Source organism: Triturus cristatus, chromosome 8, assembly GCF_964204655.1.
Source record: "Triturus cristatus chromosome 8, aTriCri1.1, whole genome shotgun sequence".
Lineage (NCBI taxonomy): Eukaryota > Metazoa > Chordata > Amphibia > Caudata > Salamandridae > Triturus > Triturus cristatus.
Window position 1 is genome coordinate 333,531,236 of NC_140591.1, and position 13,354 is coordinate 333,544,589.

At 47.2% G+C, this 13,354-nt stretch overlaps 1 protein-coding gene across 1 annotated transcript in view; it reads left to right on the forward strand.

The window, feature by feature from the left end:
- The window catches only part of PAN3 (poly(A) specific ribonuclease subunit PAN3), a 1,123,747-nt gene that overhangs the window by 221,349 nt on the left and 889,044 nt on the right, over window positions 1-13,354 (forward strand). The window contains exon 3 of the mRNA XM_085621639.1: window positions 1,937-1,975. Within this exon, the coding sequence (XP_085477765.1) occupies window positions 1,937-1,975 (39 nt within the window). The remainder of the gene's footprint in view (window positions 1-1,936; window positions 1,976-13,354) is intronic.

Below are 13,354 nucleotides of genomic sequence, written 5' to 3' on the forward strand. Positions count from 1 at the left end.
CGCGCTTTACCGCGATTACTTTCACTTTCGCCGCTTTGATGTTTGATCGCGATCACTTTCGCGGCCGCAGGGCCGCTTTGATGTTCTCCGTGAGGCTTCCATAGGTTGCAGCAGTTAAAACAAGCATTGGCATAGCCAATAGGTCTCGCTTTTGGGACCTTATCAGTGTTTAGTTATGCAACTGTTGCATGGCTAAACACTTATAAGGTCCCAAAGGCGAGACCTATTGGCTATGCCAATGCTTGTTTAATTTCTTATACAGTGACCACTGCCAACCCTCTACTTCTGCATCCCCTCTAAATTGCACCTTCTGAAATGTTCTCCACTCACCCACTCCGTGATCACCAACACCCTTTGTGTTTTTTCAATCTCTTACAATGTTGTTTTTGGAAGGCTATTTCACTGACCCAGATTTGGCTGTTACCACTGTAGCTTTTGTGCGATGTTTAAAATGTTGTCATATTTTCATTTGAGTTATGCTTTTCTACGAAGGTCCCCCAAGTGCATTGGCAGAATCACATTTATGGCGGACTACTTTGAAGTTTGTGGCGATCCTGGGTGTGCTTTCTTAATAACACTCAGACATTTAAACAAGATTTAGAGATGGTCTGGCTGCCGTAGCCCAGTGGATGACGGACAACTGCCTGCAGCTCAATGCAGGAAAGACGGAGGTGCTGCTCCTCGGTAAGAACACCAATTACTGGAACGAGCACTGGTGGCCTTCGTCGCTGGGCACCATCCCACCTCCTAAATGCCTGGTTAAAAACCTTGGCGTCTGGATGGACTCCACACTTAGCTTCCAGACCCACACAAAAAAAGTGGCAGCTACCTGTGTGGGCCTGCTGAGGAGCCTCAATCCTATACTCTGATTCTTCGACCCCAAGATTCGCCAGCTGATTGTCCAAGCCACAATTCTCTCCCTCTTGGACTACGCCAATGTTCTACTACTGGGCGCCAACAAAGCGGAGATTGCACGATTGCAACGCGTGCAGAATTCCGCGTCAAGAGCCTTAGTTGGTCTCCCCCGCAGATGTTCAGCCAGAGCCACTATTCGAAAACTGCACTGGCTACCCATTGAATCGCGTATCCAGTTCAAAACACTCATTATGATTTTTAAAATACTTAAAACTGGACGCCCAGAACTACTCCGCCCACTCCTAACACCTTATGTGCCACAACGCAACCTTCGCTCATTAGGTCAACACCTACTGGCTGTTCCCCGGACGAAGCTTGCCCGCACTGGCGGACGCTCCTTTAGGGTGTTGGGAGCCAAACTATGGAACACCCTTCCTCTGCACATCCGCTCACTGGAGAACCTGACTGCTTTCCGAAAAGCCGTCAAAACCTCCGAAAAGCCGTCAAAACCCATTTGTTCCCCTCTCCCTAGTTCCCCTAGCTCTCTCCCTTTCTTCCTTCTGGAGCTGATGTGGTCTTCTTAGCGCCGGGACGCCTCTTTGCTGGGGCAGCTGTCGCGCTCTACCAAATGCTAACATAACATAACATAGGCACATAAAATATTGGAAATGGAATTACGATTTCTCCTCACTTTTCTCGTTTGGCATATATTAAGTGTAAATAAGTCAACATGGCGGTACTATTCTTTATGATATTAGTTTTACGAGCACATCTAGCTGTATGGTTACTTTAGGCCAGTGAATTTAGTAGCGGAACTGTTTTGTAACAGCCAGGCTGCAGAATATGAAGGTAAAAAGAGAAAGGAATAATTAGGAAATTACATAATTGAATTTATTTCCATTTCTTCTCTCCTCCACTTTCATTAGTAACATTCATCAGAAAAGTGTGTTAGACACTTGTATATTTGTGTTATAAGTGTTTGAGAAGTACATAACTGTTTCCTTTGAGTTTGTTTTGTATTTTGTTAACGTTTCAGGAACTGTATATGAGGGGTTCATCATTTTGTTTGCTTTTTTTTCAGTGGGCAGGACATGAAGGCCGTCCAATGTTTCGTTCAGAGGTAAGACTGTCTTGGTGTAAAACATCCAAATGTTGGTGTCTTTTCAGAGTAACTAGATTTTTTTTTTGATGTGCGAAGTATGTGGTAAATGTATGTAAAAAACAAACCTTTCTTATTGCCAACTTAAAGTTAGCTGGCATCCGCCTGTGGCTAGTAGTTGTTTGAAAATCAATTTTTCCAGAGATGCAAAATCACTCAACTGTAATGGTCTTCCTCCTGCAATGTACTCCCTTGCCACTTACCAGGAACTCCCCATTAGCCCACCTAATCCCTAGTTCTGACCTGGCTCAGCTCTAGACCAGTTCCAATACTTGTGATTCTCTTGCTGCTGGAAATCCTGTCCCATTTGTGGGTTTCTGCCTGGGTATAATAGTTTCATTTTTTCCAATCTCTGACGTTCCCCAAAGGGATTCAATGTCGTTGACGGACATTGTCCAAACCCACCCATTTCTTACACGAGATATGGTGCCATTGAACTGTACAGTTTGAACAGTCCAACAGGTATCATAAACCTAGTTTTTTAGGTCTCGCCTAGCGATGCAGCGCTTGCGCTGCTCGCCTTGGCGAGATCTATTGATGTCGACTTGGTTTGGAAGGGGGACAGGACATGTGCACGCGTACGGCAAGACAGGAGATGCGTACGGCTCGCGGCGTTATTACAACTCCTGCTCTCACCATACGCGTGCACATCTCCTGTCTGTGCGCGCCGCGCTTACGTGAACACGTGTGGACAGCTTGTTATATATTCTCAGTGCTCACATCAGACAGCAGCAGCAGAGGAGCACACGCGGCGGCAGATGGTGCAAAAAGACCAGCGGCTCCGGTAGCGCACAGTGTACTCGTCGTGAGTAGTACTTGCCTGGGTGAGCGCTTCCTCCTACTGCCACATACCCTCCTGTATATCTCACCAGGTCACTCCTCTCCAATCCCCAGCTGTCCCTGCACCTCCTCCAGTGTCAGCCATCTGCCGACCCCCACTATATTCTTACAGTACTACAGACTTCGTTTACTTCCCGCGCCAGGACGAAGGCATCGTGGCAGAACCTTTCAGCCCCTGACGCCCCCTCCATACAGCTACTCCCTCCCCGCATTCCTTACCGTTATGCCATACTTCAGCGCGATGCCCTGCAGCGTGTCCCCAGAGCTCATGGGGTGATCGGTGTACCTCTCTGCCCAGGCGGCCGCCGTCACTCTGGCCGTGCTGCCATAGGAGCGTGTTTTGGTGCGTGCCAGGCTCAAGGACCGTTCGGCCTCGCATTCAGACTCGGAGCCTCAGCCCGGATAGACGGCGTGTCTTCTCTGGCGATCCTCAGCTTGTGCCGGGACAGCCGATGTGCACGCTCACGGCAGCTCGTGCGCTCCCACCGCGCTTTCAGTTTTGCGTGCTCAGACAATGCCCCCGCTGCACTTGTGACGGCTCCGTGGGCTGAATATTTTACAGTACCAGGAGGGAAAGGATGCGGAAGGAAGAACCGGCGGATCCATATGTAGCTGTACATTGGCCATGACTGGCCACGACTGGCCACTACTCTGGTGCATGCCACTGCCCCGAGTTTTTCCATTTATTTCCCAGTCGTCCACCTCCCTGTGTGCACTTGCTGCTGCTCTCCTCCTCGGCATGGGCCAAATGTTTCATTTCAACCCAACCCAGGGCCCATTTACCTGCAACGTTCAGAGTGGGTGGCAGTGCGACAGGACGGTGAACTGGGTGGAATAATGAGCATACAAGATAACCAGTGGTGGGGGTGGGCAGGGCAAGGGTGTATTGTTTTGAGCTGTGACGCTCTGTAAATTTATAAATTACCAAAAGAAAAAGGCAATAATAGGGAAATTAGCTGGAAAGCAGCTTACGGAGACGGGCGTGCGAGCAATTTAAGGATTGCTGACTGGGTGGTTTTCGGTGCTGTAGGTTTTAAGTTTTGTGGGATAGATAGTCGTTCACTTGTATTAGCGTGGCCTTTGGCATAGTCTGTGAAGCGTTGCCGAGCTATGATCTTTGTTGGCGCAGGCCGGCCTGTATCATTAAAATAGTTGTTTTTACACATAACAATTAATGTCCCGTCCAACGGCTAGACTCCGTTTATGAGAGTGTAGGATGGCAGTGACTACAGTTTAGCGCCCCTTCATTTTGTTCCTTCTGCAGCAAAATGTTGGAATTCAGTGATGCACTCTACCTTGGGGGTCCGACTAGGGCGGTGCGATCGGTGCGACCGCACCGGGTGTTGACTTGGGGTGAGGGCGTCCTTTTTGAAAATGTGATCATTTTAGCACCTGCTGCCTCGTTCCTGCCCTCCAGCAACTTCCAGACATCGATTAAAATGTCAAGAGAAGTCCCGTCATTAATCGGCTTCCTTGAAACATACTGGAGGTTTCTCTAGTGGAAAGTTTGACTCATCCTAAGTCAGCACAGAGGGTTAAACTGCCTGCTGCTAAGAAAGTGTACCACTAGTTTTTCTTTCCTTTGGCGTGCAGTTGACCCATTTTGTTAAAAAATGTTTCTCCACATTTGCGAAAAGTGCTGAGGGTAGTCTTATGGGTAAGCTCCTTTTATCACAGAAAATCAGAGAGCCCAGGGCGCAGTGGACACACAAGAGCCCTGGAGAAACACAAGGACGCTACACATGACACCGTTGACTCTTCTCACTTTCAAAGAACCAAATACATCTGATATTTATTTATTCCCACTGAGCCAGTGTAAAGCAGTTCTTTATTGCACACCTTCACCTCTGGTGGGTGGGCTCTGCTTTTAGGAGTCTGCAAGGCTTCTGAAGGTCGTGAAGCATTGGTGCAAAAAAAAAAAAAGAAAGTAGTTGAGGCAATATGAAAGATTTATTGATGTAATACAGAGTAAAACGGGATTGTTCTAGAGCTGGAAGGAACGGACTCTGTCAGTCTTCAAGTGCCACCGTCACTGCTTTGTCATTAGCTAACCAAGTCTGCCAAAGGAAACCGTCTGCCTTGCGATTGTTTGCAGCGTGCCAAAAGAGTTTCCATATTGACTACAGCCCCGACCCCCGTCTTGCCTTACACTGTAAACACAGAGGATGCAAGAATCAAGGACTGCCAAAAGTGCACCTGACACATTTTTACATGCAGGGTAAATTCCAGGTCAACCTGTGGAATCACAAGTAACAAGCATTTGCAATGCAATAGGTCTCGCATTTGCGAGAGTTTGAGCTATTGGCATTGTAAATGACTGCCTTTTATTTATGTGTTTTGAAAACTTGCAAACGGTGTGTAAATACGTACTTTGTACTTATAGAAGCAAGGCTGGCAGTAAAAAAGGCGCAGTTACTGCCAGCCTTGCTTCTCGTAAGCAAGGACTATAAGCACCGCTTGCAGGTTTTACAATGCCAATTGCTCAAACTCTCGCAAATGCGAGACCTATTGCATTGCAAATGCTTGTTTTGTATGAGACTGGCTCACTCATCAAATTGTCCCTGAACAGAGGACAGGGTATTATGTGACTAAAAAGAGGGAGAGGTGCGGCGCAGCAGCCAGGGCGTCTGACTCCAGAGCGTGGGGGAACACGGTTCGATCCCCAGCGCCGGAGACTGATGAGCTTAGCATCATGTGACTGGGCAATAGCTCACTTAATCTCCCCAACGGCCCCAGAGTCTTTAGATCCATACGTGTGATTAGTTTGCGCTTTACAAATACAGTTTTTTTTATTTTTCGAAGAAACCATATTGTAGATTTCCCATTTATTGTGCCAAAATGGCCCCGCTGTTACCTAGCCATAGATCCTGGGTTCATCATTTTCTCTGGCAGTCAGTAGGTTATTTGTCTGTTTTCGTGAGGAGCGGGTCGTCTTAGCTACCTTTTAAGATACCATAAATGCCTTTCCCAGTAAGTCTCTCCCTCTGTGGTGCAAGGATGTGCATTAGTTTTATGTATTCTCATATCATCAAAAAGTGAAGATGATATGGGAGCTTGAGGTACTGCTGCAAGCTGTATTCTAAGCAGGATCTTCAAAGGAATAGAATGAAAACTCTATCCCTGGTTTCCACCGTAGCAAATTGGGCAAAGCTGATGATTCCTCCACCTGAGTACTTGGTGGGGACTTGTTACAGAACACTAGAAAAAGAGGCAGCATAGTCTTTCATTCAACCTGAATTATTTGACATTAAAAGCCTTGCCAGTGAACTGTTTGACATCCTGGGTATGGACAGAAATCCTTAACAGTGGTGCTTGCAAATACCTTCTAAAACTCCATAAGGGGTAAATAATCTCCTCAGGCCCTTCTTTTTGGAATAATTATTTCTCCGTAAAAGCGGTAGAGAGTTGCCATCTTCAAGATCTTGAATTTTTCTAAATGTCCTAAAATAAATTTTAGTTCTATTTTTATACACTTTGTAGCACTCAGTATAGTGACATAAGAGTATGTGCTTGATCTTTGCGCTATCTTTAGTTAATAATCCATATTCAAACTTTATCAGGCTTTCAAATTCATTTCTGCGCTTCCTCTCTTTTTCTGACCAAGCAGGCATCTTACCTAAATAAATCCAATTTTCCCCTGATATTTTGTCGTCCTGTCACTAATTTACATTAACCTGCTTTGTATTTATAGTAATTCTCTTGATAATGGCAATTGGCCCATTTTACTTGGCTGACGTCCAGTACTTTCTTTAATCCTACTAATTGTTATTGTTATTTATTTCATTCTGTTGTAGATTGATTATTACCCCATGGTGTGTTGTTTTAAATGCTTCAAACACAAAAGATTCATCTGCATAAATTGCTGGGTACGAGTAGTTTTGAGGCTTTTCTCTTACCATATCTATGAAGTCTTCCATTAATAAGAATGATCTATCTAGAAACCATCTCAATCTTTGCTTTTTCTCCCCCTGTCCGGCTGGTACAAAGCAATTGATCATAACTGCAGAATAATAGGAAAACATGATGAAATTTTAAGGATTTTGGCATTCTGAATCTGTCTGGACACTCAGTTGTAGTGTATTCTAGATGCTGATCTAAACATAACTTTAATGTGTTCCTTATGCTAATGGTGGATATCTGCCATGAGTGTCTTTTTTTAAGTTATCATTAATTCTTATCAGTTCCTGCTCTTCTAGAGTTACAAAACATTCATCATGAACTTTATGAAAACCCCAAGAGCACAAGGAGGAATCTGTAATCAATCTAACAAGCACAGATCAGCGGCTTCACTTTGTAGACCTGGAAACATCGTATGGTTCTCGTCAAGAAAGTTACCATCTGTAATCAGGACCTCGCCCTTAAGTTAAAAATATTTTGGTCTGTTCAAGATAACCAATATTATCACTCCTGTAGCTGTCAAACTTATCTTGCCTCCTAAGTGGAGCAAGTAATATCTTTAACCTTTTCCACTAGCATATTGTCTTTAGAGCCCATCACATTTTTCACTGAATGAGCCACTAAAATTGAGACATCAGTGCCTGCATCATACACAATCCATTAAACTCACTTGGAAAGGGTGGGATAAGATACAGGTGTGAAAGTGTGTACCAATGAAATTAGGACATGACCCAAATCGGAAGATCTAATATCCTTAGTAATAGCCTCATAAGAGCAGAGGGAATAGACTACCAAACGTATCTTCTTCTGGAAAACTGTGGTATGAAATCTGTTTGGATGCAAATTTAGCCTTTCTGGAAATCACGATGGTTGCACCATCCAGTGTGAAAAATCTACCTCTTGAATCTAAAGCATTGACATCTGAAACACAACGACAAGAAGCTAAGCAAAGTAAGGTGGTAAGCGTTGCGGAGAACTTCTCATGAGACAAAAGTTCATTGTTTGGCCAAGGCTGGAGGAATATGAGAACCAAGGAAAGGAGTATTACATTTGTTGAGGATCTGAAAAATAAACGCTGTTCAACAATTTAGATACCAGTGGTGCTCCCTCATTGTCTGATCTACCACCGGGACATGCCCTGCTTAAATGGCTCAGCACAAATTTACTGTTTTGTATGATAGTTCCTCTGCAGCCAGTTATCAAGAAAGTAAATACAAAGGTAGCATCTGCTCCTACTGGATCAAGAATCCATTTTATGCACCAGCTTGTCCGTCTGTTCTATGCGAATTTGTATCTTTTATGTGTGGAGTCCAATCATGGTCTGTTGATGAAGAGAGAGTTTGCTATGATCATCCTGGCACAGCCCAGTGAATCCTGAAAGTCTCCAAATGGTTGTACCTGACCCTGTGTCACCAATGCATGTTTTTTTCCTGCTGGATCCAGAATTGATGGGAATGACAATGGATTTTTGGAGACTTACAAGACAATCAAGCAGTACTGGATACCACAGCTGGCTCCTCCACAATGGCCTGTCAAAATAAGGTTCATCTCCTGCTTCCTAATTTGAAATGTGACTTTCACAAAAATGGAAGAAGGAAGAAAAGCATCATTTTTAGTGATTTCCCTTTTGCATTTTAAGCTGCCTCTGCTCACTCTGCATAGCCACACATAAAACATTTGTTTTTGTGACATAATTTTGAGAATAAGCTGTACATGTTGTTTGTTATTCGGAGACTCTTCTTGGGATTTTATCTACACATTTTGTACAAGGTTGCTGGGAATACATAACGTAGTGTACTGTTTACTTTGCTCGTTAGCAACTATTCCTAATGTTTAGACATAGCACGGTCGCACAGCTGCATCGCCAGCACAATAGTATTATATAAAGTGTGTCCTATCCCCATTCGGGCCAGAGAGGAGAATTTCGTCATATATTACTGTTCTGGAACGACAACAGTGCTTGACATGCAGCCATGCGTAAACTAAATTTACACTCATGATGCAGACCACCTAACTTCAGACACCAGGTATGAGGTCCCAGGCCATCCCAGATATTGCAAATTTATCCCTGTGCTCACATAGTAAGAGTAGACCTAGACAGATGTGTAATTTGCCATGATTGGGATGTTTGTCCTTTACAGTCTGTTAGTAATGCTAATTACTCTGTTCAGTTGCATCTGCCTAATGAATGTATCACATTTGCTTTATAATACACTACAATAGGTACCAGAAAGGTATTGTAAATTTCCTTCATGTTTTCTTATGTTTACTATGGGCATGCATGAGTGAGTAACGAAAAGGGGAGGATCTGTTTCCACAGTTTTCTTGGTGACTTGAGGGCCATGATCAAGGTTGCCGAAATCACCTGTTACTCTGGAAAGGTTAGGCGTTCAGGTGAGGCACTGTGAAATAGGCAGGATTGGGCCGACAGACAGCGACATAGTTGAGAGACTCAGTCCCTACATTCTGACATCCTGTCGTGCTAACAGAGACTACTGCGTAACCATCAGAATTTGTGCAACATCAGTCTTTTCCTTTCCTGTACGAATGCATCAGTCATCATAGTTGATGGATCCAGCCTCCGGGTGTACTACAACGTATGTTGAAATGTCTGACGAGATGTGAAGAGGTCTTTTGTTCATGAACCCCATAACTTTGATTCTCGCAACCAGTCAAGCCTCCAAATATCCTTGGCAGTGTCTGCCAACATCTGGCATCTCCTACATCCTAGGTGGTTGATATACTGGACCGCTGAAACATTGTCCATATGCCGAAGAATACACAAATAGAGACATAGTGGAGCTAAGCCACAAGTCACAAATGATGTCACAAGGAGCTCTAGAGAATTTGTGACGGTGTTTACATTTTTCAGACATGTGCCCATCCAAGATATGTGTAGTGGAGCAGTAGAGTGTAGTTCCACATACACATTCTGCACGCACTTTGCGGTCAAACATTCCTCTTTAAGCAATAGCCAATTTGACCAAGTGGTCTTAAGAAATGTGTTTGCTAAAGTCATTGACTGCCCAACTTGGCTATTAAATCTCCCACTAGTTAGAAACAAGAGAGGGCCAGGTTGTGGAAGTGTGATGGTCTATCCATTATGCCCTTTTACTCCTTGTCCAGGCCCTATCCTTTTTCTAGGTTTGCCTGCCACTAACTCATTCAGTTAAAACTTTATTGGGGAAACTGACAAAAGTGTGCACACATACACACTGGCACTCTGTCTCGCACTCTTACTTACTTTTTAGGTCTCGCCTAGGCAGTGCCTTTAGCCATCGGCCTTCACTTTTCAAGCACTGCACTCGTGGCGGTATCCACCTTGCTGGATGAGCAGCGGCGCGCCACAAGCATGCGTGCAGTGCTTGAACAGGGAAGACAGCTCTCCCAAGCGCGCGCGCGCACCACTCGCGGGCTCACCTCCTGCTCCCCCCCCTCTCTCACGAGTGCTTCAAACAGCTGCTGCTTGTTATCTTGGAATCGCTCTGGACTTCCGGCATAAGGTTTGCTGCTGTTACGAGCAACACAAGCGCGCGCGCACCACTCGCGGGACGGTGCAGCTGCATTCATTGCTTGTGTTGCTCGTAATCGCAATGCTTAGGCCGGAAGTCCAGAGGACGCTGCAGCACTTTCACTCAATCATGCTTTCACTTTCGCAGCCGCGTGGCCACGCACCTCACACACTGCCAGGTCCAAATCTTGGGTCTGCTGTCCCGGAGACCTCTGTTCTACCCGCCTCCAGGCCACTCTGGCAGGTCCCCTGCTTTCTAAGACATCGCCTCCCCCTTGTCTGTTCGGCCTCTCGTTGTACCCCTGACAACTCCCTCCCCAGTTGCCTGCGCCCCCGCCCATTAATTGTGCACCTGCCCCTGTGCCAGGGCTGAAGCTCCCTATAACCCGCCTTCAACCAGAGTCCCGTGCCCCTTTCTTCTTTCCAAACCTCCGTGCCAAGCTGACAGTGCCCTTTGACACTAAGCGCCTAATGGCGATACTCCAGCACTGTTTTCCAAGTCCTTAACCCCTAAGACTCTGACCCCTCGCCCAGTCCTTTCCGCCAGGCTTCTGTTTATATGACCTGGCAGGCTGTGCCTTACCGGCCCCATACCCTGGCCAACCTCTCACCCTCTCCGTTCTTGGTACCAGACGTTCCGCTCACAGCCCTTGGTCAAGCACCCACCCACCCTTGGGTGTCAGACTTGAAGTTCCTCGAACCCAGCCCACACTGCCCTCCTTCTGTTCGGTGCCATCGCCAGGTCTGTTGTATGAACAATAGAGTGACTGAGTGCTTGGGACACTGAGATGTGCTGTACACCGTGCATGCTGATGCTGCCGGCACCCGTGGGTGCCCCTCACCTGCTGCCCCGGCAGTGCCGTTGCGGATCGCCTCTTCTGCACCCAGGAGGTCACCATGGTCCAGCGCTTCAGTCTCCGGAGGCAGCTGTCTAAGGTGGGTCTTGTCCCTTCCTGGGTAGCTGTGCCGTCCCCGCCCCTCCTTGGTGTCTGCAGACCCGGCAGGGGGTATCAGGGAGCGGCAGCCTTCCCCTTTGTTCTCTTGAAGTGGCACATTTTAGGCTCATAAAGAAAATGCTCTTGGGGTATGTGAAGGCGGCACCGTCTTCTGCAGCTTCGCTATATTAGGGTACCTTGCTGAGTCAACTTGGCAGCCCCAGGCTTGCAATGTTCCAATAGCGTCCTCTAAAATGTTCAAATTGATATTTGCCAATGGACTGTGCTTTGTGCAGCTTTGATGTCAGGTGGTGGTGGATGCTGATTTTTATTGCTCAATGATGCCGAGGTGAAGCTGGAATAGCTGATTAGTGTTAGTTGTAGTCCAGTTTCATCCAGAAAAGCGCACAGATATACAGGAGTGTTTTCTGTTTAAAGCATCTGCACCTAATATCTCCTGGTAAAACCCTTTTAGAGCACTGGGAGCCCTTTTCCCCCCTCCCCCACCTCCAGTGGCCACTGTGACACACTCGAACAGAACTCAATATCTTCTGACGGGTACACCAAGTTGCATGAAGCCAAGGTGGCTCCATGCGCACTTCACTAATTTCAAAATATCCAGTTTTATATCCTGTCATCTCTCCGTAAATGCATTGGATCAAACCTAAATACGCCCGCAGAACTGCCATGTTATGCTACAGCATTCTGATAAATGTCTATGTTCGAGGCATGTGGGCTGCTGAATTCATATCTGTGCATAGATCGCCGCCTAGTGTTGGGTCCGGATGTTTGCACGTTGTTGTCCTGGAAGAGTCTTCGAAGTATCCTGGGATAGGTGACTTCTCCCCTGGACTACAGTGCGCATGGGCATCCTCTCCATCCTCAGATTGTTTTTTTCCGCCATTGGGTTCGGATGTGCTATCTTGACTCAAGTTAGGAAAAAATATTTTCGAGGCCAAAAGGCCTTTAGTTCGCGTCGGTACTGTTTCTCGATCGGTATCGATAGAATCTTTGTTAGTTTACTAACTTCTACAACCAACTTTTCGCATCTTACCTGACCATCGGCCCGAAATCGACGATGGAATCGAGGACACCATTCAAGAGGTGTCCGGTATGCAACGCGAAATATCCCCACATCGACGTCCATCCGGTGTGCAACAAATGCCTTTCGCCGGATCACGACGAATCTACATGCATGGCCTGTGGCCGGTTCCGATCCAAGAAGACTCTACGGAACCGACGAGCGGCGAGGCTCGAAGCACAGCACGCGGCACCGGCCCCGGCCGACATCTTCAACGCCGAGACCGAAGATGTCAAAGAATTAGGGAACCTACCCTCCAGTCCCGCTCCCGAACATGACTCCGGATCGGAAGACGTCGACGAAACACTCTTTCACAGAGATGAAGACGACACCGAGGTAGGAGACTACAATGAGGCCTTAGGGGCCGAAGAGAGTAGCTCCGGTGACGAGCAAGGCCTACCCGTTCAGACTGAAGAGAGCCCAGTGCAACAGTCTATGGCTCCGGTCGAGGGATCGCCTTCGGGCCTTACCCAAGACCTATCCCGCAGTTCTTCGGCCCAGCCCTCGGGTCCGGCCTCGGACATTCAGCGGCAGCCATTAATGCCCAAACCAGCTGGTTTCCCCTCTTCGAAACCGAAACCAAAAGCTGTTCAGGTTCAATTGAAACCGAAACCGAAAGTGGCGCTTGTCGGATCGAGGCCTCCACACCTTCGACGCCATCGAAACGCGTCGGCACCGAGCGCACCAAGCGCGACTTCGGTGCCGAACTCGAAGCGGCCGACGTCGGAGTCGGCATACGGAAAAAGGCCTTCGGTGCCCCCACACCTGCTCGGCTCCCGGCACCGACGCAATCAACTCCGACCCTAAAGGTCAAACTGCCTGCTGCGTCTCACATCGCTTCGACGGCAACACCAAAGCCTCATGCATCGAAGACGTCGACGGCCATTCCCGCCCCTCGACTCGATGACCCACCGGCGCCGAAAAAGTCCACGGCCGCCTCTACAGAACCGGTCGGCGCGAAAGACTCGAGGGCGCACCAGATGCGACCCGTTGTGGCGCAGAGCAACAAAACCAAGACAGTCCTCCAGGACACGTCGGGCTCCGAGCCAATAAAAGCTCCAGCAGCCTCTTCGGCG